The following is a 25,002-nucleotide window of genomic DNA, read 5'->3' on the forward strand; positions in this document are numbered from 1 at the left end:
AAAAAGGCAGATTGAGAGATAAACTACACAGGGTGGTTTGAGAGGATCCATCTAGAAAGGATACCCCATCCTCAAAATATCTTCCCAGAGGTCTGGAATTCTATCATTCTAAATGCCTTATTAGGCCAAAACTCCAGAGAAAGGTTATTTGTTGTTTTTTAGTCATGTTCAATTCTTCATGACCCCTTTTTTGAGATTTTTTTTCTTGGCAAAGACACTAGAGTAGTGTGCCATTTCCTTCTCCAGCTCATTTTACAGATAAGGAAACTGAGGCAAACAGGATTAAGTAAAAGTTCATACTTGGGGAATAACACAGGAACAGACTGATAACTAGCTGACTGATGAGACTCAAGATGAGTAACAGGGAAGCCAGAGTTACTCATGGGGAAAATGAGACAGGAGGGAATGTTGTCTTCTTCACCATGATGTTGGGGGCCAACATTCAAAGTGGCATATAAGTATGTGTGAGCCTTAGGGCACAGCTACCTGAATGTTAAATTTAGGTATTCATGGATAGAAAGGCAGTTTGAATGTTGGATTTGGCGGGGGAGGTTCATGGAGGGGAGGAAATTTTCCAATTTTATGAATTCATTGTTTCTGTAAAAAAAGTCTGAGCTTCCCAAATACTCCTTTCTTTATGATGTACCCCTGCCTGGAATTCCCTCTTCTCTGTTTTCTACATATTGTAATCCTACTCATCCTTCAGGTTCAATTTAAACTCCCAATGCTCCATAAATCCTGGCCCAACTACCTCATTATCAGGAGCACTCTCCTATCTGTACTATACTTTGACACTTGTCACATCTGATTTTTTAATTTTGTTGTCTCTTCCCAAATTAGCTTCTGTAGTTCCCTAGATTACAAACTCCCTGAGGAATCCCTAGTTAGACTACAAACTTCCTGAGGGAAGATACTGCTGTTGCTGAGCCTCCAATGCTGACTGCAGAAGAAGCCTACATTCAACTGAGAAGAACATCTGAGCAAAAGAAAAGAGCACAGATCTGGAGTCTGGAGTCAAAGGAGCTGAGCTGATATTCTAGTTCTGCTATTTTCCATGTTTATGACCTTGGAAAAATGCAAAGATTTCTTCCTGTGAAAAATTTGGGAGGCTGAATTAATTCAAAATCTTATCATCTGATCTAATTGTTAGCTCTCTCATTGCCCTTGCTCACCCCCCCTGCCCTGCAATCCAACATTACCCTCTCAATCCACCTGCATTCCAAATTTTATTTAATATGAAATAAAATGTCAAAGTGGAAGAGGTAAACATGATATATATATATATATATATATATATATATATATATATATATATATATATATATAAATAGAGAGAGAGAGAGAGAGAGAGAGAGAGAGAGAGAGAGAGAGAGAGAGAGAGGTATAACAATCTTTTTTTGTCTTCATTTTTGGCCATTGTCTAAGTAGCCACAACTTAGAAACTCGATATTCTCAAATATTTGACCTTAGGAAAATCCAGTCTGGTATGGTTAGCTCTTCATTTTGTCAGAGAGAGCAACATTATCCTTAATAAATCATACTGGGTGGAGCAGGAGGGGGAGAGAACAAGTATTTATTAATTCTCTATTGTATGTGAAGTACTATAACAAAGACTTTGCAAATATTAGCACATTTGATGCCTGTGACAGTAGGGAGAGATAGGTGCTATTATGACTCTCATTTTACAGTTGAGGAAACTAAGGCAGACAGCAGTTAAATGATTTGCCCAAAGTTACACAGGTAGTACCCAAGATAGTTTCAGAGTTCAGGTCTGACTTCAGGTCCTTCCTTCCTTCCTTCCTTCCTTCCTTCCTTCCTTCCTTCCTTCCTTCCTTCCTTCCTTTCTTTCTTTCTTTCTTTCTTTTTCTTTCTTCTTCTTTCTTTCTATCCAGCCAGCCAGACAGGCAGCTAGCTATCTAATATTTATTTATGCAGTATATCTATCTATATAGCATATCTATATCTATACTATATCTACTGTATATTTATACACTATTTATCTATCACTATATTTTTATACATTCTGTCTATATATACTATTGACTATATATTTATATACTATAATATATATTATATTACTATTTATTCATATATCTCTCTATATATAGTATTTACTATATATGTATTATATCTATTAACTATATATTTATACACTCTATTTCTACTATACATTTATACACTATATCTAATATTTATTTATGCACACTATATCTATATATACTCTATCTCATTTATTTATACACTATCTATGCATTGTATCTATTTATACACCATATATACACTATATCTATCATATATCTTTACTCTATCAAATTATATTCATATACCATATCTATCTTTACACTATAAATATCTATATATTTATGCACAAGATCTAATTAACAATATATCTATAATTTTGGTGTTGTTGTTTGTCCTTCATTCTCTATTTTTTTTTTAGGTTTTTGCAAGGCAAATGGGGTTAAGTGGCTTGCCCAAGGCCACACAGCTGGATAGTTATTAAGTGTCGGAGACCAGATTTGAACCCAGGTACTCCTTACTCCAAGGCCGGTGCTTTATCCACTACACCACCTAGCCACCCCTTGTCCTTCATTCTTTTTTTTTAAGGTTTTTGCAAGGCAAATGGGGTTAAGTGGCTTGCCCAAGGCCACACAGCTGGATAGTTATTAAGTGTCGGAGACCAGATTTGAACCCAGGTACTCCTGACTCCAAGGCTGGTGCTTTATCCACTACGCCACCTAGCCACTCCTTGTCCTTCATTCTTGAAAAAGACCATGATGACATCGGGGAGGTGATGCCATAACAAGCATATGTATAGGATTTGAGTGAGCAGTTTCTGTGCTAAGTCACCAACCTCACTTTCTCCTCCAGAGTCATCTGAGTCCAGTGGCCAGATATGGATTAGGATGACTGGAAATGGCCCTGGATGGGAGGCAATCTAGGTTAAGTGACTTGCCCAGAGTCACACAGCTAGTGAGTGGCAAGTGTATGAAACCCAATGTGAACTCAGGTGTTCTTGATTCCAGGAACTATATGCTCTATCTATCTATTTATCTGTCTGTCTGTCTGTCTGTCTAGCTATATATCTATCTACCTGCCTATCTACCCACCATATATTGCTGTCTCCTGCTAGAAAGGAGATAAGAATTCTTATAATCTGGGTTTCCATTTACCCCAGAAGATGTGGGAAGCTTAGTAAAATGGAAAGAACTGGGAGTTCAAAGATTTAGAAGACTCTGGTTAAGATCTCAATTCATATTGAGTACATGACTATGGCCAAGTTATTTCCCCTCTCCTGTTCTCAGTCTTCTCAAGGACAAAATAAGAGGGTTGGATAAGATGGCCTTTAGAGTTGAAAGAACCTAAGAAAATGTCCTAATTTAGTCTACCCTTTTGATGGAAAAAAGAGATCAAGATTCAAAATGATAACTAAACTTGCCCAAGGATTGAAAACCAAGGTCTCATTCCAAATCCTTTGTTTTCTATCAGGTTTACCTGTATGAAAGTTGTCAGCTCATTTAGGAATCTCCAGAGTGATGACAGAATCTTCTATTACTCTATTGAACAACAAAGATTTTAGGTTTTCTCTCATTGGTCAAAATTTCTCCACAATGAAAATTTCTTCTTGATACTAAAATTCAAAGCTTTTGATTTTAAAATAATTTTATTGATACCTTTGTTTTTATATCATCTACATTCCCCATATGCCTTTCCCTCATAGTCATCCCTTAGAATAAAGAATTAAAAAGTGGGGAAAAAATAAATTTAGCAAAACTAACAAACAAAAGAATAAAGTTCAGTGTTGCATGATGTACTCCAAATTCAGTCTCCCACTTCTACAAAGCAAGGAGGGAATTGCATTTTCATATCTCTTCCTTAGGGCCAAGTTTGCAAAACTTTTCACTTGTTCACTCATTTTCAATTCAGCCGTTAGATTAGTGCAAATGCTTCTGTTGTTCTTTCTCATAGCCAACCACATAATTTGAATTACTTCCTGTAAAATAAACCATAGCTGCATCAAAATAATTGTATCAACATTCCTCTCCCTCTCTTTAGTCTCCCCTCAAATAAACAAAGCCTTCATTATCTTCCTCCTCCTCCTCCTCCTCCTCCTACTACTACTACAGAACAGGATAGTGGAAAGTTTGAAAGACCTATTTTTGAATTGAAGTTCTGATATTAGTTGTATGATTTTAAGCAAGTCACTTCATGGTTTTGTGACTCAGTTTTATTGTCTGAAACATAGACACTTTAGTGTAATAATAACAATAATAATTGTTAAGTTCCTGTTAGACTAACTGCTCAGGAAGTATTAGGTTCCTGCTGGCTAGCTCATCTTTACCCAGGTGAAGGCTGAAGGGGTGGGAGACAAGGATGACAAATTCTCCTGGGTCTCCTAGTTCTCCAAGTACTCCATTTATTGAACCAAATACAAGTGCTTAAATATCCTGGTCCACTCCCACTCCTGTGGCACTCTACAATCAACCAGTAAAACAATGCTCCTCAGGTGCTCGAGAACATCAGGTGATGAAAGTTTACAGTACTTCCAAACACACACAACAGTCCCTTACAAATAATAATAATAATAATAATAATAATAATAATAATAACCTTATTTACATAGCATTAAAGATTTACAGTGCACTTTATGTATATTAACCCTTTTGATCCACACCACAACCCATGATTTAGGGATTATTATTCATATTTAAAAGATGAATAGTGGATAGATTTCAGGAAAACCTGGGTTCTAAATATTCCTTCTGATATTTAGTAACTATGCAACCAACAAAAAGTCATTTTGTTAAAAATCTTTAAGCCTCAATTTCCTCATTCTAAAACTAGAATAATATCTGTTCTACCTACACTTCATAGGGTGGTGGTGAGGTTCAAATGAGAAAATGTATGTAAAGCATTTGAAAACTTTAAAATGATATACAAATATCAGATAATTATTATTACCAAACTCATGGGGTGGTGGTGAGAAAATTCCTTTTGTAAACTACAAAATATTACAGAAAGTGAGCTACTTTTACTACTATCACCAAAGTAACTCTTGAGCTTAACTTTCAATGCCTTCCTTGCCCTGCCCTCAATTTACCTTTTCTATTGCGCTTTATACTATATACAACCCAGTTTTTCTAGACTAATTACCATTTCCAAAACATTCCTTATTATTCCCCTTATTTTCATTCTCATTACTGGATTTCCATTCCAAATTTCTGCTTATCAAAACCTTCTGAGGCCAAGCTCAAATGCTATCACCTCCATGCAGTTTTATAGTTTGTGATACTTATAATAGACTTTATCACATTGTCTTGTACTTGTACTAATCTTGTGTTTTTTTCTCCTATTAGACTGTCTCAATATATCCCAGAAGTTCTAAGCTTCCAGAGTTCATTTCTAGTACCTATATTCTCTAACTGATGCACTGTTTGGAAATCATGAGACACCATGATCCCAGAGGAAATCAAATGATACAATGGACAGATAGGAATGTGGTACTTGGAAGTAGGAGGCAACCTGTCCCTAAGACTCATAGATCTAAAGTTAAAAGGGACTTCATCTGGTTGATGCCTTCATTCTACTGAGGCCAGCAGGTTAGGTGACTATTTCAAAGCATGTAGATACCAAGTAGCAGTGGGAAATTTTAACTCAAATCTTAAGTACTTGGTGGAAACAACATCCTGAAGGACAGGCATATCTGGGAAAGAAGACAAGATGACCATGTAGGGTCAGTCAGTCAAGGATAAGAAGACTGACAGCCCATATGCCATGCTGGTAACTGTGTTCTATTAAAGGAACCATTGGAATTCATTGTCTTATATCAGTCTCCAAGGAAGACTTGTGGAAAGGCATAGAGGAGAATCACTCATAGTAAGAAGACATGGAGGGGGGTAGCTAGGTGGCACAGTGGATAGAGCACTGTCCCAGGAGTCAGGAGCAAGTTCAAATCTGGCTTCAGACACTTAACAATTACCTAGCTGTGTGACTATGGGCAAGTCACTTAATCCCATTGCCTTGCAAAAAAAAAAAGACCTGGAGAAAGTCTGATTTGCATTTAAATAAATACTAGATTATTATGTTCTGAGAGGACCCTGTCTTAAACAACTTTAAATCCTGAACAGTGCCCAAGATAATGCCTTGAGCAAAGCTCAAATAATAGAGATAATGACTGAAAGAGTGAAAGGAAGGAAAAAAGGAATGGAGGTAGGGAAGGAGAGGAGGGAAGGTAGGAATGAGGGAAGGAAGAAAGGCAGGAAAAAATGATGGAAAGTAGGAATGAAAGAAGGAAGAGAAAAAGGAAGGGAAAAAGAGAAGTGAAGGGTGGGAGGGAGGGAGGAAGGGAGGGAGGGAGAAAGGAAGGATAACTAAAAGACACAAATGTAATTTAAAAGGTACTGTGGTACCTTTGGAGATGAACATTATCCTTGTTTATTCTTTTTTTTTTAAGGATTTTGCAATGCAAATGGGGTTAAGTGGCTTACCCAAGACCACACAGCTACATAATTATTAAGCATCAGAGGCCAGCCACTACCCCACCTAGCTGCCCCTCCTTGTTTATTCTTAAAACAACCCAATGAAGGAGGTTTTTTAAAATGTAACCACCACTTTATAAGTGGGTTAAAAAGGCTCAGAGAAATTCAGTGACTGTCTAGAAAACCAAAGCTAGTAAGAAAGAGAGCTGGGCATCACAATCAGGTCTTTTGGACTTCAAATTCTGGTTTTGTTCCACTTTGGCAATTGTCATTTCTTTCTCTAGGTAAAAAGAAAAACAAAAAAGAAAACACTCCCCCCCTCCTTTCATATGCTCACAATACAAGAATAAACAAAAGAAGATCACACTCTTGTCTTACCTACAACTTCCTTGAAAGATTTAGGTTTTAGGTTTTGTCCCTCTGAAAAATCAACAAGAAAGACTTCTGGTTAGAATAGTAATTTGAAAGGTTTTAAAGAAACCTAACTCCCCCCATAAACACCCCAGCAAAAATCTAAAAGGGCACTGATGGAATAATGATAATGGAGAACAAAGAGAAACATCAATAAACTCCCCCATGCAGTCTAAAAATGCTCACAAATATGGCCAAAAGCCAGCAGGCACTTGGAGAAGGGATGGAGAAGTGGCGGGTAGAAATGGGAATCCAGAGTGGGTACTGATACATAGGACCTAAGACCAGATGAAGAGTTTGGTGGGCGTGGGGTGGTGGGAAGGAAAGCACTTCACTTGGGGAAGGTGAGTTGGTGGAGGCGGCATGAAAACTAGGATAATCTTCCATAAACAGGGTCTTAAGCCCATGGGAACTTGACTCTGTCTTCTTGGAACCAGTCTCTAGTAGATTATTGTGCTGGTGTACATACTTTGGAGCACTCACAGCTATTAGGAGGAAGCAGAGAAAGTTCAATGAACAGGCACAAGCTCAGAAAGCCTGAGATCAGTAGAGTCTCTACTATCACAATGTAGTTTATCAGGACCATAGCAAGGGATGAAGCCCACTTTTGATAGCAGATTGTGCAAGGTTAGATAGAAAGAGACAGGTCAAAGCAGGCACCAGCCTTTGACCAAGAAGAGATAAAAGCAGATACATAGGATTAGAGCAGAGGGTGTTGCTCAGCCACCCAATCCAGGGCCAGAGTGGCAATTGCATCTAGACTAAGAGAGGCATCTACACTAGATGGACCTGACCATCATCTCTAAGAGCTTGGGACAGGGGAAGAGCCTGGGATTTCAACTCTGGGACCTGGAAATATGAGGAAGTAGAGTAAAAATTTCAAGTACACTGTAAAAATAATATGTATTAAGAGAAGTCTGAAAGGTAAACCAAGAAGAAAAGAAATTGGGAGCAGAGCCTCAGAGAAATGAAGAAGAGAAATTAGAAGAAATGAAACAAAAGAAAAAAATGAAATTAGAGTACTTAAGGGAAAAATTGGTAAGATAATAAAATGGTTTAGAAAAGAAGGCAGGAAAGTTTATCCAAGAAGTAGATTTCTTGAAAAATAGAATTGGAGTAATCAAAGCTCAGTGATTTCATGAGACAATTAAAAATATTAGAGGTCAAAAGATAGAAAGATTAGATGAAAATGCAGGGTATCTACTATTTAAAACAACTGACCTGTTAAAAAAAATTTCAAAGAAAGAAAATTTAAAAATTATTGTACACCCTGAAAACATGATCAAAGGGAGGGGAAAAACATGATAAACAGACATGTTTAAAAGAGGGAAGCTTATTATGGCTTAAGGCACCATAGGTAATAAAATAATATCAATTACATATATATATATATATGCATATATACATATGTATATGTGCTCCACACAGGGAATGGCACAAAACCTAATTGGATTATAGGGAGAAATAGCAAAGCTATGGTACTAACATGTTAAATTCAATATATACTTTAAATATATGTGTGTGTGTGTGTGTGTGTGTGTGTGTGTGTGTGTGTGTGTATGTATTTAGTTGGAGACATCATTGTACTTCTTTCAGATTCAGACAATTTGAACAAAAAGATAAGCAAGATCTGAAGGATTTTGAAAAGTTTGAAGGTATATTTAGATATGATAGAACTGGGGAAGGGGGAAAAAGAAAGGAAAGAATAAGCATTTATTATATTATTAATTAGGCAGTGTGACAAGCACTTTATAAATATTATCTCATTTGATTCTTATAGCAACCCCTGGGAGGTAGGTATTATTATTTTTCATTTTACAACTGAGGAAAACAAGGCAAAGGTTAAATGACTTACCTGGGATCACAAAACTAGAAAGCGATTGAGGCTGGATTTGAACTCAACCCTTCCCGATTCCAGGTCTAGCACTCTATTCAGTGTGCCACTTATTTGCCTCTAGCAAAGGAATGTGTGTGTGTGTGTGTGTGTGTGTGTGTGTGTGTGTGTGTGTGTGTGGCAAGTATTGAAAGAAATGTATACATTTTTCAGTAATACATGGCAAAAACTGACCATGTAAGAAAAGAATGAAAATAACTTAAAAATAAATAAAAGAGAGCAACAGAAAGTTCAGAAAGGGTCACACACAATCAGGGCAGTGATGGTACTAACATGTTAAATTCAATATATACTTTAAATTCTTAGGTTTTCCATTTCTTATGCAATCCTCTTTTTTTCTGATATTCTTTGTATATAGAAATGTTCATGTTTGTTTGAGGTTTGTCAAGTTCTACAAGGACTACATGACTAACTAGGAGAAGAGAAGAAAATAAAAAAATAAAATAAAAATTCTGGAGGAAAGAATTGGAAGGAAAATCCCTAGTTTAGAAGAGGAAATAGTAAATGTGAAATAAGAAATGAACTCCCTGAAAATCAGAATAGACTAAAAAGAATTCATTAACTCCATGATATAGCATTTTTAAAGACCAAAATTAAAAGAGAGAAAAATTTAAGGTCTAATATTAAAAAAAAATTGACCTAGAAAACTAGTCAAGGAGAATAATTTAAGAATGAGTGGATTTCCTGAAAACCATTTTTTAAAAAAAACTGGATGTTACATATCAAAAAAAATAGAAATGAAAATTGCCCAGATCTATTAGCGTCAAAGGCAAAGTGAAGGTAAAGATCCCTGATTGCTTCTTGTAAGGATCCAGGAACCAAGAACCAAGACCAGAACCATGAAAAAAGTCCTAGAAATGTCATAGCCAAAATCCAGAGGACTCACATTTTAAAAAATGCTGCTTACATCTTGAAATAAGCAATTCAAGTACCAAGGAACCACAGTCAGAATCCCTCAAGACCTGGGAACTTCTACTATAAAACAGAAGACATCTCATAATTCAATCTTCCAAAAAGCAAAAGACAGGTTTACAGCCAAGATTAATTTGCCCTGCAAAACTGAGTCTAATCCTATGAGAGTGGGGAGAAATGAATTTTTAGTGGAATAGAGAAATAGAGAATAGGAATAAGGAAAAACTAGGAAATAGAGAAAACATGTATGATGAAAGACCAGAGCTAAAGAGAAATTTTGAAATACAAATAGAAAGGGGCTTTAAAAAAATTGTACAAAGGGAATGGAACTGTATGATAATATATTCTTCAGTGGGCAACCAGAGAGTTAAATAAGAAAATTGGAAGTCCTAATGTTGTTCTGAGGATTTGAAGAGGAAAAAGAAGATAAGGCAGGGGCAAGGGGAAGGAATTTCTTAATACAGAAAGATGAAAGAAGGGGGTGGACTTTGTTATTTCTCATAATTGGGGCTATAAAAAGAAAAAATATATAACATGGAGTAAGGAGTGGGAGATGAATAAGCAAAGAGTGAACATACAGATAGACACATTCAAACAAACAGTTTAATATAGAAATACATCAATCTTAATAGAAAACACACAGGAATGAGGAAATGAACAAGAGGTAGACTAGTACCTAGTAGGGAGCAAAACAAACTTCCTGATCTTAAGGGAAGGATTATAAGGAAAAGAAAAGAACAAGAATCTAAGGAGGCGTCTTAGGTCATCTCTTAGACACCTGGGGAGTGGCTGAACAAATTTTACTTAATTAGTGTAATGGAATATTATTGCACCATGAAAAAGGATGAAAAAGATGATTTCAGAGAATTCTGGGTAGTATGAATTGGTATAGGGAAGTGATCAGAATCAGAAGAATTATTTATACAAGCACAGTAACATTCTAAAGAGTAAAACAACTTTTGAAAGACTTAAGAACTCCATCAAGGCAATGACCAGTCATGTCTGCTGAGGACCAGTAATGAAACATGTCATCCATTCCTTGATGGAGAGATGATGAACAGAAGGTACAGAAAGAGATCTATATTTTTGGACAGGGCTACTGTGTGGCATGATTATATTCTTTGTTACAAGGGATGTTTTTTAGTTTTTAGTTTTTAGCTGGAGAGGAGGGAGTTGAAGGATAAAAGGATTAGCAACAGTGATTTAAAAGGAGGGGCCATGGAATTATTTTTAAATGCATAGAAAAGAACAGAAGGAAATTAAGAAGGATGTATAAGTTTTGAAAGTTAGGCATGAAATTTATTATATGTTTTTTGAAAAAGCAAGTGGTAGAATGTTGACATTATGCTGTATGAATAAAAGTTCTCTTTTTTTTGGTGTTTAAGTTTCAATTTCAAAATTTTGAACCCCCCCCATTATCAATTATTTCTTAATTGTCCAACCTAGTGGTCTTTTTTTCATCTTCACCCTTCTTGGCCTTCAGCAGCATCTGACCCTGTGGACCAACCCTCTCCTCCTGTGTTTTAGCTCCTATCTGGTTTTTTGCACACTATTTTTTTAGGGTTTTTTTTTTTTTTTGCAGGGCAAATGGGGTTAAGTGGCTTGCCCAAGGCCACACAGCTAGGTAATTATTAAATGTCTGAGGTCAGATTTGAACCCAGGTACTCCTGACTCCAGGGCTGGTGCTTTATCCACTGCACCACCTAGCCACCCCGTGCACACTATTTTGTCTTGATTCTTCTCCTACTTGTTTGTCTGCTCCTGCCAATTATTCCGACTTTAGGGGAAGCTACCTAATGTACAGATGAGCTCCCCTCCCCTCCCCTCCCCTCCCCTCTCCTGCCCTCCCCTCCCCTCCCCTCCCCTCTCCTTCCCTCCCCTCCCTTTCTTATTTTTTTAAAGCCTCAGCTGGTAAAGTTACTTCCTTCTCCCCACTGGCTGTCCCTGTCAGTCCAGCTATTAGCCATCATGATGGAGAGGAGGAAGGAAGGGCAAGTGCCCCCATGCCCGGAGACACTTTGGAGTGCAGCAGAAATAAATAAGAAGAAACTGGATGGGGAAGCCCCTCTAGACTATGTTTTTAGATTTCTATTATTTCCCACAGCATCTAACACCCTTTAGTTAAGTATTTGATGAACAATTGGTCATTGGTTGTGATTGTTCTGTAGAACTCAGGAAACAAAAGCAAGCCTTAGGTTTTTAAAGACTGTATTATTTGAATATGTTTTCAATGAACTTTTATTCATTTTTAAAAGATTCCAATTTCTGAAGTATTATCATGGTTTTTCAGTGAAGTTATGGCAACAGAGGGGGAAATTTGAAGTCAGGAAGTCTTGAATTTAAGTCCTTCCCTAGATGCTGTACTAGTTGGGTAACCCTGAAAAAGTCATCCAATTGCTCTCATTGGTAAAACAGGGATGATGATAATAATAACAGCAACAGCAACATCTCAGGTTGTTGTGAGGATCAAGTGAGGTGACGCACGTCAAGCACTTTTGAACCCTTAAGGGGCTGTTGTTAATGATTATTAATGGTAATTAACAATAAATAAAATTAATTATTAATAATAGGAAAGTTGAATGATCTCTAATAGAAAATACAAGTAATAGGGAAGTATCTAGAAAGGTTCCTATAACACAGACTGTTGCAGTTGGAAGAAATTTTCTGACATCTGGATCAAATCCCCCATTTTACAGAGGAGGAAACCGAGGCCCAGAGAGGGGACATAATCTTCCCAAAGTCACATAGCAAGTGAGTGGTAGAGCTGGCACTAGAACCTATAGCACTTAATTCTGGTCCTGCCCTCCAAACACTTACAGTCTGTCTGGGAGGTGTTTGAGACCTAAAACAATTAGAGGAAGGGATTTGATCTTTGACTACAAGAGTTCAGGAATGTGAGGTGGAACAGAAGTGTTAGGGAACTCTTCACAGGAAAGATAGAAACCTAACTCCTTTTATCCTGTGAGTTCAAGAAAGCTGTGAAGGATGAAAGAATTGACAAGAAACAAAGGTTGGGGGGGGGTCTGCTAGGTGATGCCTTAGTGCATAAAGCACCAGCCCTGGAGTCAGGCCTCCGACACTTACCAGCTGAGTTACCTTGGACAAGTCACCTAACCTTGACTATGGAAGGAAGGAAGGAAGGAAGGAAGGAAGGAAGGAAGGAAGGAAGGAAGGAAGGAAGGAAGGGAGGGAGGGAGGAAGGAAGGGAGAAAGGGAGGAAGGAAGGGAGAAAGGGAGGAAGGAAGGAAGGGAGGAATGAAAGGAGGAAGGGTTTGAGCTATTGAATACTGGAATTAAAAAAAGACTGGAGAAGGACTAGATCAGTGTTTTCTGACCTGCTTTAAGAATTAAGACTTCGATAATGGTCAAGTAAAAGATCTTTGAAATTACTGCAGGAGAAATTAAACAGGTCACATTGAAGGTCTTCTCAGCTCCCCATCTTCTCCTTTTTCACCCAATACCATGCCTTTCCCAAGCTTTCCTTCCTGCATCCCTCTGTTCCTCCATGTTGCAATCCCTTCTGTTCTTAAAGGTTCAGCTCAGATGCTTTCCCATCCATCATGCCTTCTCCATTCCTCCCAGTGAGAGTGTTCTCCCCCATTTTCCTTTAACACTTTGTCTGGATCTTTCTGCCTCCCCCCCCCCCCATTTAGGGCAGGAATTGTTCCAGCTCTATCTCCTCTGTGCTGAGCTCAATGCCCCTCCATGTGATGTTAATGTACTGACCAGAAGCCTTCCGTTGCTTGATGCACTGTCCTCTGTTGGGGATGCCCTCTGCAGAGTTGCCAGGATTTATGATGTGGCACTCGTAGCCTGTCGGGCAGTGGAGAGGTTCTGCCCCATCCTCTGTGGTGCTGCAGGCCTCTGCTGGAAGAGACACAGAGAGAAGAGCCTACTTATTGCACAATGCAAGATGCTGATGAGGTCAGCCTTTCTCCCCTTTCTACAGAGTTGGCTTTCATGTCATTCAGTCAGTCCCTCAGGCTCCCAGGGGCAGGACACAAAATTGGAAGGATGCTGGGGATTAGCCAGACCAAAAGTTCTTAACTATTTTTTGTGTCTTGGTGAAACCTGCAAAAGCCCTTCTCAGAATCATGTTTTTCAAATATATAAAAGAAAATATGTGGAATTATCAGGAAAGTCAATTCTATTGAAATAAAGTTTTCAAAATATATTTTTAAAATTAACCTAAGTTCATAGATCTCAAGCTAAGGACTCATGATTTCTAATCCAAGTTATACCTAAGCAAGTATTCCCACCACAATATTCCAAAAAGAGGACATTTGGCTTCTACTTGAATGCCTCCAGTGATGGGGAACTCCTACCACCAAAGTAATACACATCATTTTTAGATAGCACTGAATGTTAGGAAGTTTTTCTTTGTTAAAAAAAAAAAAGCTAATGACCCCTTTCTGTTTCTACCCAGTATTCTTAGATCAGGTAGAACAAATTCGATTCCTTCTTTCCCATAAGAAGGTAGGGATTGGATTTATGATTTCAATATTACATATACAGAACACTCTAGATGAAAAAAATTCCCTTTGATCATGCAGATTGGTACCTTCTCTGCAATTTACAGGCTCAAGTTGTCTGGGGACACCAAGAGATTTGCCCAGGATCACACAGTCTGTGTCAAAGGCAGGTTTTGAACCCAGATCTTTCTGACTCTGAAGTCAGCTATCTAGCCACTGTGACCCATTAGCTTTCTTGAGAGCCTTTCAACTACTTGAAAGCATTTCTCATCTGCCTCCCTTGGCTTTCTTCAAGTCTCATCTGAAATTCTAACTTCTATAAGAAGACATTCCCTATTCCCTTTAATTTTTGAGTCTATCCTCTATCACTAATTATCCTATCAATATCTTGTTTATATGAAGTTGTTATACACATGTCGTCTCCCCATTAGGTTGTGAGCTCATCTTGGAAAGGGACTGCCTTTTGTTTTTCTTTGTATCACTAATGATTAGCATGGTGTCTAGCATACAGTTGGCTTTTCACAAATGCTCAGTGACTGTAAATTGCTACCATGAGAGCCTCATCTTCTGGCTTAAGATTTTGATCCCTATTGCAATGCAAGTGTCTCCAGCTCCTCTCCTCCCAGGATTTTTCCCCCTTTGAGTTGTTCTCATCCATCTCTACCATTCAGGTAATGAATTTATCAACCACTTTCCAGAGAATGGCTTCTGAGGAGGCTCTAGACTCTGAAGTCTCTGGAGGACAGCATGAGGCTGATGGCTTTGAGCAGCCTTGCCTCATTTGAATCTAATTCAGGTGCAAGTCAAGATATCACCTCCTGATGGCATTGGTCCTCTTCGAGAAGGAAGGATGAGCAACAACAGTAGTTAATAATAGCTAACATTTCTCCAACAATTCCTCTGTCACAGACACCATGCTAAACTCTACAATGATTATCTCATTTGGTCCTCACAACAACATTGGGAGGTGGGTGTGGTTATTATCCTTATTGTGCAGATGAGGAAGCTGAGGCAAACAGAGGCTTGCCTACGGTCACATAGCTAGAAAGCATCTGAGGTTGGATTTGAATTTAGATCTTCCTGATTCCAGATTCTAGGAGAGGATGCTGACTCCCCTATGGATGAGGGAGCAAGAGGGGGAAATGAGAGAGAGTTGTCAGAATCCTAGAATGCCAAGGACCTTAGTAATTAACCTGTCTGAGAAGGAAAAGGACCTGAGCGCATGGGATGTCAGTCAGGGCTGGAAGCCACCCTAAAGGTAGTGCAATTCACTCCTGAAACTGAGGGAAATGAAGGCAAACTTCCTCCTCTGAACACTCATTAATCTTAAGGAAAAACCCCAAATTAAAAGACACACCAGAGCAAAGAGAAATGTTTTTCTCCTTAAGAACAAGATCTGGTGGGGCAGCTAGGTGGCACAGTGGATGGAGTACCAGGACTGGAGTCAGGAGGACCTGAGCTCAAATCCGGCCTCAGACACTTAATAATTGCCTACCTATGTGACCTTGGGCAAAGCACTTAACCCCATTGCCTTAAATAAAGACAATTTTTTAAAAAAAGAGCAAGATCTGGGTGGTATGTGTTTTGTGTGTGTGTGTGTGTGTGTGTGTGTGTGTGTGTGTGTGTGCACATGAGCCTTGCACGCATGCCTTGCACATGCTTCTATTTGCGGTTTGGCAAATTTTGATGTAAGAGTTCAAGAAATCCTTAAGGACCAAAAGGGGGCATGAGATTCTTCTCTTCCCTGCTCCTCCTCTTTCGCTCATTTTCTCGGCATCATCTGTCTGAAGGCAGTGTGTTATGGATATGCAGCCCAGGAACTTTTTCTTTTAAAGGCACCTTGAACAATTTCTTTCTCCCCACTGGCTGCCTCCATCCCTCCCTCAGCCCCAGTTCCCAACCACTAGGATGCAGAAAGAGGAAGGAAAGAGACAAGCATCCCATGAACCCACCCACATCACTAGAGATAATTTTGAATACAGAAAGTGATCCAATCAAAGTTTCAAAAAACTGTCAATTCTTAACAATCGAGTTAAGTAAATCAGAAAAATTAGGGCCCAATAGAGGCTGACTTAGATTGGAAACTAGGACCAGAGATGGAACTGGGAATTTTCACTACAAATTTAAATTCAGTTTAGTAGAGTTGTAGGGGCACAGAAAGAGTTTGACTATGGCTTCATTTGTGCTGGAATGGGAGCATCCCTTCCCCCAAAGGCAGCTAGGTGGGGCAGTGATTCTGGAATCTGGAAAGACCTGAGTTTGAAAGCTGGCCTCTAGCTCTGTATGCCATCTAGCCTCTGCTTGCCTCAGTTTCCTCAATTGCAAAATTGGGATAATATACTAATACTTATTATTAAGCAGCTGGATGGTTGAGGGAATAGAGTGCTGTGTCTGGATTCTGGAAGACTCAGTTGAGCTCAAATCTGGTCTCAGTTGCACACTAGTTGCATGACCCTGGTAAGTTTGCCTCAGTTTCCTCATCTGTCAAATGAGCTGGAGAAGGAAATGGAAAACCATTCCAGTGGCTTTGCCTAGAAAATCCCCAATGGCATCATGAAGAGTTAGACAAGACTGAAAAACAAAGGAACATCAACAACACTAGTACCCTAGGAAAAACACCAGGTGGAGAGGTGAGTGAATTGTGTTAAGTGAATAAAAACCACTGAATCTTATGCCAACTGTTTGATATTTCAACCTTTGCACAAGGAGGGTATTGTTCATTTATAACAAGCAAATGCCATAAGGAAGATACACATATCATCTCCCAAAGGTAATATCCAAAGTATGATACCAAGGCTCTAAGGGCATCAATAAATTGTAGCCTGGGGCGGGGGGGAGAAGACTCGGAGCTTATTTAGTTATTATTGCCCCCCCCCACATTCATCCTTGGGGAAATGGGAGCAAGACATTCTAGGAATATCCCTAACAGGTGACCATCCAGCCTCAGCTTGAATACATCCAATAACAGGGAACTCATTTTATAATGTGGTAACCCAGTTCCATGTTCCTAGGATGAGCATGGATCTGTATTCTCTGGATCTGCATTTAAATCTGAGTAACTGGTCAGGCAAATTTGGTCTAGTATTTCAAATCCAAAACTCAAGTTTTCTCATGCAAAAAAAAAAAATGCCAAGGATCGAATTAGATGACCTCTAGGGGGAAAAAATATCTAACATTAAAATGTCTATTATACTGGAATACACTTCCTCTGAGACTTCCTTTTAAGAAAGGGGACCACATCAGTCTTGCCTTCATTTCCCATTAGTCATCTGAACTTCCCCCTCATAGCCATACACCAGATACCTCCCCTCACCCCACCTCTCACTCAGCTTCCTTTAGTGTATCATCTTGCACATTAGAATGCAAGCTCTTTGAAGGCAGGGGCTGTCTTTCTTTGTGTTTGTATCCGTATAGCCCAATGTCTGCCTCATTTTGTTGTGGTTTAGTTGCTTTTTCAGTCATGTCTGCCTCTTCATGACCCCATTTGGGGTTTCCTAGGGAAAGATATTAGAATGATTTGCCATTTTTTTCTCCAGTTCATTTGACAGATGGGGAAACTGAGACAAAGAAGATTTAAGTGACTTACCCAGGGTCACACAGCTGGTAAGTGTCTGAGACTGGTGTCTTCCAGACTCCAAGCTGTGCCCCTTAGCAGCCCTGTCTGTCACCTAGTAAACTGCCTCTTCACAACTTCTTCCATTGTGACTATTTCTGCCCTTGGGGTCAAGCAGAATAAATTTAATCTTAATTCAATTTTGCTCTTTAGATACCTGAAGACAGCTGTCATCTCCCCACCTCCAAATGGTTTCCTCTCCAGGCTAAGTATCCCTTCAATGAATCCTCAATGGCTCCTTACTGATCTGGTATGAGTGGTACCCAAATATGTCTGCAAGCCCCACCAAAGAACACTTTTCTTTTTGTTTACTGGGTAACTCAGAAGTAGAGATCTGGATCTGGAGTCAGGAAGACCTGGGTTCAAATCCAGCCTCACAGACTTACTAGCTGTGTGACCTCACACAAGTCATTTAACCCCTGCCTGCATCAGTTTCCTTATCTGTAAAATGAGGATAATGGCAGCAGGGTTTTTGTGAGGATTCAATGAGATAATATTCACAAAGCACTTTGTATGCTGCCTGAGACACAGTAGGGGTTTCATAAATGTATATTCCTCCTTCCCTTCTTTCCCTTCTTCCTTGTTGATATACTTTACAATGACTCCCTAAAAGCTGCCAAATCCATTCTAAGTATTTCACCTGGTAACTCCAGAATATCTACATCTTATCACGTGATGTCTAAGCTAAAAACAAGTCTAGTCCATTGTACCTTGTAAAACCTCCTCCGGTCCATCCAGCAGCCAGCCATTGCCACCTAGCCAGCGGGGTTTGGGCTGCACCAGCCAATCTAGAACTAATAAAACACAAGGTCACATATTAATTACTTATCGTGTCATGGTAATTCCAATGAAAAGTGCTTTTTTTGCTGGTTGGGCCCTAGAGGCATTTCCAGGAGCATCCCCCCCACCGCCCCCCACACACACACACCATGACCCTTCTAAGGCTACTCCTAAGAAGGAGAAAAACTTAGAAGCTGGGAAGAATCTTTGGCTAGAACATTGGGGAATCATGTTCTCCCAGAGCAGGCTAGCTTCCAAAAGGAAGACAAGCATCTCAACTGAGGAGTGAACAAGTTTTTTATTTTTTTTTTGCAAGGCAAATGGGGTTAAGTGGCTTGCACAAGGCCACACAGCTAGGTAATTATAAAGTGTCTGAGACCAGATTTGAACCCAGGTACTCCTGACTCCAGGGTGGTGCTTTATCCACTGCGCCACCTAGCCGCCCCGGCTAGAGTGTTGGGGTGAAAGATCTCAAAGGATGGTGGGAACAAAGAACAGTCTGCCCACAGAGTCTTAAAATTCGATCATCAAAAGAATGTAGGATTGGGGATTCAAACTGGACATGTCATTAGACTTCTCTGAAATTTGGTTCACTTATAACAAAAAAAGTATTTGCATAAACTATATCAAATTGGTTATTGTCACAGGGATGAGGAGGTGATGGGCATTAGAAACTCCATTTTCAAAAAATGAATGTTAAAAATTATCTTTAAATTTCTTGGGGGGAAAAATAAAATATTTAAACTCTCATACATCATTTTATTATATATCAAATAATAAAATATTATATTTATGTATATATAAACGTGTTGAACTAGAATTTGGTGAGTCATTGCTTTTTAAAAATACAAATAATTCTGGAGTTTTAACCCATGAAATTCTCAGCACCTTAGTAGGAAGATCCCTAGCACACAATAGCTGCAAATAAGATTTGTTGAACTGAACAGAATGAACCTACCAGAAATAAGTTATCACTTATTAAATATCACTTATTTGGCTCTTTAAGCTTTGCAAAAGGTTTTATGTCTTGTCTCATGTGGGCCTCACAGCAATCCTGAGAGGTAGATGTTATCACGGTTTCCATTTTAAAATAAGGAGACTGAGGCAGGCAAAGGTTAAATGACTTGGCCAACATTACACAGCTAGTAACCACTTGAGGTAGGATTTCGAGTTCAGAGAATGAGGTGATCTACTTGGTAACAATACACACACGTATGTGTATGCACATGTGCCCCACATGTGCATATCTTTAAAGATGTGTGTGAATAAATACATGTATGTAAACATGCACGTGTGTATAGAAAAAGAGAGAGGGAGAGAGACAGACAGATAATACTGACTGTAAAGTTGGGAAGATTTGATTAGATAGGTGTTATTATCTCTATTTTACAGATGGAAAACGTGAGGCTAAGAGAGCAATTATGTCTTACCCAGAGTCCCATAAAATAGTGTTTAAAAAGGATTGAATTCAGTTCTTACTGACTCAAAAGTTCAATCCTCCATTCATTCCACCACTTAGTTGAACAAGATGGTGCCACTGAACATCCCATAAAGGAGAGCTGGGGATTGAATTTTGCCCAGTTTCTGATTTTGCCAATGTCTGATCCTTCTTCATTCCTCTTTCTGATGCAAATAAGAGGAGAAAATGAGCTAGTGACTTAGCACAGCCCCCCTCACTCAAATCCAGTTCAAATGCTTGTCATGACATCACTTCCCTGAAGTCTTGGTCTTCTTCTAGAAGGGAGGACAAACAACAAATCCCCATAGCACCTCTAGCTTGTGCTTCATCTCTTGGATCATGGGACCTGGAAAAACTTCAGAGATGATATAGGGTGTCCCAAAATTCTTAAGGCAGTAAAGTTCAGAACACCCTAAATATTCCAGGTCTCCTTTGAACATTAGGCTAATAAGACTGAGAGGAGGGAAGAATTTGTCTGTTCAAAGTAATCAGGAGGGAAAGATTAAACTCAGTGGATTTTTCAGCCTTAAAATTCTCTGACTTTCCTTTGGGTCCTTTCTAATTCCTTTCCTACTCCTTTCTTAAAATGTATAACATCCAAGATCTAACAAGGAAGTCGCTAACACTTTAGTAAGAATGTATCCAACATGGTGTCTTCCCCATAGAAAATGCATGATTTCATCCAGAACTCTCCCTCCTAAAGCTTTTCTCCCAGATTTTATGGCATAGTCTATCTGTATGTCTAGGGTGGAAACATTCTTAACTTTTGAGTTCAAGGAAATGACCCATGGAGCAAAAATACCAATGGAAACAATGCTAATGTTTCAGAGCTGATTCTACCACTAGGCACTCCTTCCCGGAAGACTTCCCTAGTCCAAAACTTACTATGCAACCCATTCATTTATTCAGGACTTACACATGTGTGCTGGTGGTATCCTAATATACATTACCATATGTATATGAATTAAAACCATGTTTATCCAGTCCTTGAGGCATGAAATGCCTTGTTTGAGGAATAACCAGTAGGCCAGTGTACCTAAAAGGGAGGGTGCTGAGGAGAGGAGACCTAAAAAATAACAAGGCTGAAAGCAGCCAAGTTAAAGGACTTTAAATGGTGAGCAAAAGACTTTGTATTTGATACTGGAGGTCATAGGGGCCCATTGGAGGTGATGGAAATTATGACCTGATCTGAGCCCTTAGAAAAATTAATCTGGAATTAAAGTGGAGGATTCATTGGAATTGGGAAGATATGAGGTTGAGAGCTGGTCAGAAAGCAACTTCAATAATTTGGATGAGAGGAAATGAGAGACTGCCCTAGGCTTGTAGTTGTGAGAGTGTAGAAAGGAAATCATAGATGAGAGATGTCATGAAAAAAAGAAATGATGAGGCTGGACAACAGATTGGATATGTGGAATGAAGGAGAGTGAGGAGCCAAGGGAAACAGCAACATTGAAAGCCTGGATGAATCTAGAAGAGGGACCCCTAGACTGGGGTACCATGAAACTCAAACAAAATACTGATTATAAAGCATTTTGCAAACATTAAAGTCTAATTATTATTATCATCATCATTGTAGTTAGTAGAAAGTCTTCCTAATAGGACTGCCATGCCTACAGATGGAACTAGAGACAACTACAAATCACTCTAATCCTCGGGTCTCCCACTCTGGTGATGACTACTTTCCCAAATCCTTCTACTGTATTCCCACTGAACCCAGAGCAATGTTCCTTTCTTGCCTAGGGTAAGCCCTTCCCCCAGACTGCTTCCCTTAGCCTGGCGAAACTATCTAGCACTTGTGGAGCCTACGAATGAAATTCCCTGCCAATGACAGGTTAATGGAATGGAAAGATCAGGTTCCAAAGGAAACACAGAGTTGCTGAAAGCAAAATTGAAAGCCAAATGATATTATGTTAGACACTGAGGGTCCTTAGAGATCATCTAGCCCAAATCTTTTTTTCCTGTTTTGTACCTTCTCCTTTGACAGTCTGGGGAAATCTTTGACCCCTTCTTAAAATAATGTTTTATTTAAATGGAGAAAATACTAAATTTCAGTCAGAGATAATTAAAATAAAGATATGATTTTTTTCATACAAAAGTTACTAGACCCCCTGCTATCTATCCATATATCCCTTGGGGGTGGTCTATGAACCCCAAGTCAAGAATTCCTGATCCAATCTAACCCCCTCCATTTTACAGTTGGTAAAATTGAGGTCCAGAAATGTCATTGAATTGGCTAGTGACAAAGCTCTGGTCTCAGCTCCCAATTCCATTCTAAGTTTTATCAAATCACTATCCCTTCCATCCCTCCATCTCTCTGCCATTCTTCCTCCTCCTCCCCATCTTTCTGCATATGATATTCCATGTGTCCTAGAAAGAAGCCACACATGATTGATTGGATCACCTCGGGAGTTCTGAGCTGAATCAGGGCTAAAATTCTTACTAAGTCTGGTACCAATGTGGTGAGCTTGCAAGGACACCTGGCTGCCTATAGAGGGGAGAAGGAGATCAGGCTGATAATGAAGCAGGTCAAAGGTTTTGTGTCTAGGAGTAGGGAATTGGCCTAGGTGAGATAGAGAAAAGGAAGGAAGGAAGGAAGGAAGGAAGGAAGGAAGGAAGGAAGGAAGGAAGGAAGGAAGGAAGGAAGGAAGGAAGGGAGGAAGGAAGGAAAGAAGGAAGGGAGGGAGGGAGAGAGGGAGGAAGGAAGGAAGGAAGGAAGGAAGGAAGGAAGGAAGGAAGGAAGGAAGGAAGGGAGGGAGGGAGGGAGGGAGGAGGGGGAGAGAGGGAGGAAGGAAGGAAGGAGGAAGGAGGAAGGAGGGAAGGAGGAAGGAAGTAGGGAAGGAAGGAAGGGAGGGAGGGAGGAAGGAAGGAAGGAAGGGAGGGAGGGAGGGAGGGAGGAAGGAAGGAGGGAAGGAAGGGAGGGAGGGAGGAAGGAAGGGAAGGGAGGGAGGGAGGGAGGAAGGAAGGAAGGAAGGAAGGAAGGAAGGAAGGAAGGAAGGAAGGGGGAAGGGAGGAGGAAGGAAGGAAGGAAGGAAGGGAGGGAGGGGAGGAGGAAGGAGGGAGGGAGGGAGGAGGAAGGAGGGAAGGAGGAAGGAAGGAGGGAGGGAGGAGGAAGGAGGGAGGGAGGAAGGAAGGAAGGAAGGAAGGAAGGAAGGAAAGAAGGAAGGAGGAAAGATGGAAGGAAGGAAGGAGGGAGGAGGAAGGAGGGAAGGAGGAAGGAAGGAGGGAGGGAGGAGGAAGGAGGGAGGGAGGGAGGAAGGAAGGAAGGAAGGAAGGAAGGAAGGAAGGAAAGAAGGAAGGAAGGAGGAAAGAAAGAAACAAAGAAGGAAGAAAAAAGGAAGGAAGGGAGAGAGAAAGGGGAAAGAGGGAGAAAGAGGAAGGAAGGAAGGAAGGAAGGAAGGAAGGAAGGGAGGGAGGGAGGGCGGGAGGAGGGAGGAGGAAGGAGGGAGGGAGGGAGGGAAGGAAGGAAGGGAGGAAGGGAGGGAGGGAGGAAGGAAGGAAGGAGGGAGGAGGAAGGAGAGAGGGAGGGAGGGAGGAAGGAAGGAAGGAGGGAGGAGGAAGGAGAGAGGGAGGGAGGGAAGGAAGGAAGGGAGGGAGGGAGGAAGGAAGGAAGGAAGGAAGGAAGGAAGGAAGGAAGGAAGGGAGGAGGGAGGAGGAAGGAGGGAGGGAGGGAGGGAAGGAAGGAAGGAAGGAAGGAAGGAAGGAAGGAAGGAAGGAAGGGGAGGAAGGAAAGGAGAAAGGTAGGAAAGGAATGAAAGAAGAAGTGAAGAGAAAAAGGGTTTTTTACCTCAAGAGGAGTGAACTGGGCATGGAAAGGCAAACAATCAGAAGTATGAATTAAATGAGTGCTGTACCCTTCCCCATGCCTTTGAAGTTAGGCTGAACATGAGCTCCTATTTCTAATTCTGTCACCACCTTGCTGTGGAAGCTGATAATGATTTCTTCTAAATGCACCTTCTCAAGGGAAAATATCCTTTTCAATGGGAAACATAAATGGGGCTTATGGAATGCTCTCAGCAGTACTGTGATGAACTTTCCACAGAGACAAGGTATTGTTTGTCTTAAGGTATTATGAGACATTACTCTTAGTGAGTAGGTCAGTCCTTTGGAACTGGGAAGTAAAGATCCTTTGTCTTCCCCATTCTGGACAATGGGTATCATAATATCTTCTGCCTCCCAAGGATGCTGTGAGGATCAAATGAGACAAAATATATATAAAAGACTTTGCAAATCAGAAAGTGTTATCTCAGTGTTAATCAGCTCCTCACCAAAGGGTCCTTCTTGATCCTCTTTAGGATCTGGTGTCCACACATTGACTGACCACCATGCTCCATTACACTCTCAGAAATGGCCATGATAAACAACCATCCTAAAGCACCTCAGTGGCTAACTGCAATTTAAAGAAAGTGTGACTAATATTCTCACATTCCCTTTTGTCAGCCCTTATGTTATCTAAGCATCTCAGAGTTCCCAGGCATCAGTCAGTGAGGAGAGAGTTTAGAAGAGGGTGAGGAGATGTTTGGGGCCAAGGATACCTGAAACCATGGGAAGAGGACTGGAAACTGACTGCAGTCCAACTGGTTTCATGATGGACATTCAAATAGAAAAATTCAGTTCTCCTCATTCATTGGGATTATGGGATTTAGAATTAGATTGGATCTTAATGTTTATCTAGTTCAACTTTTTCATTTCACAGGGAGGTACCGAGGTCAAAGAGGAGGCAGTGACTTGTCCAAAGTCATACATAGAGTGTTCAAATTTGAAATTCAGATCTCCTGACTCTAAATCCAGAGCTTTTGCCATATCAACATATTATCAACTGAATGCATTAATTTTTTTTCTTTTTAACATTGCCAATTAGTCATTTTCAGTCATGTCTGACTTTTAATTTGGGGTTTTCTTGACAAAGATACTGTCATGGTTTGGTATTTCCTTCTCCAGTTCATTGTACAGATAAAGAAACTGAGGTTAATAGGGTTAAGTGA

The 25,002-nt window shown here is 39.9% G+C and overlaps 1 protein-coding gene across 2 annotated transcripts in view; it reads right to left on the minus strand.

The window, feature by feature from the left end:
- Positions 1–2,258: 2,258 nt before the first annotated feature.
- Positions 2,259–25,002, minus strand: part of WFDC1 (WAP four-disulfide core domain 1) — a 44,219-nt gene continuing 21,475 nt past the window's right edge. The window contains exons 3-6 of one of the 2 annotated variants that reach the window (XM_074201965.1): positions 18,492–18,575; positions 13,423–13,560; positions 6,858–6,899; positions 2,259–3,994 (exon numbers count right to left, since the gene is read on the minus strand). In XM_074201965.1, the coding sequence (XP_074058066.1) occupies positions 3,936–3,994; positions 6,858–6,899; positions 13,423–13,560; positions 18,492–18,575 (323 nt within the window). In that variant the 3' untranslated portion in view covers positions 2,259–3,935. Of the gene's footprint in view, positions 3,995–6,857; positions 6,900–13,422; positions 13,564–18,491; positions 18,576–25,002 lie in introns of both variants that reach the window. The other variant, XM_074201963.1, reaches the window with a different exon arrangement.

The sequence above is a fragment of the Macrotis lagotis genome, chromosome 1 (genome assembly GCF_037893015.1).
Source record: "Macrotis lagotis isolate mMagLag1 chromosome 1, bilby.v1.9.chrom.fasta, whole genome shotgun sequence".
NCBI lineage: Eukaryota > Metazoa > Chordata > Mammalia > Peramelemorphia > Peramelidae > Macrotis > Macrotis lagotis.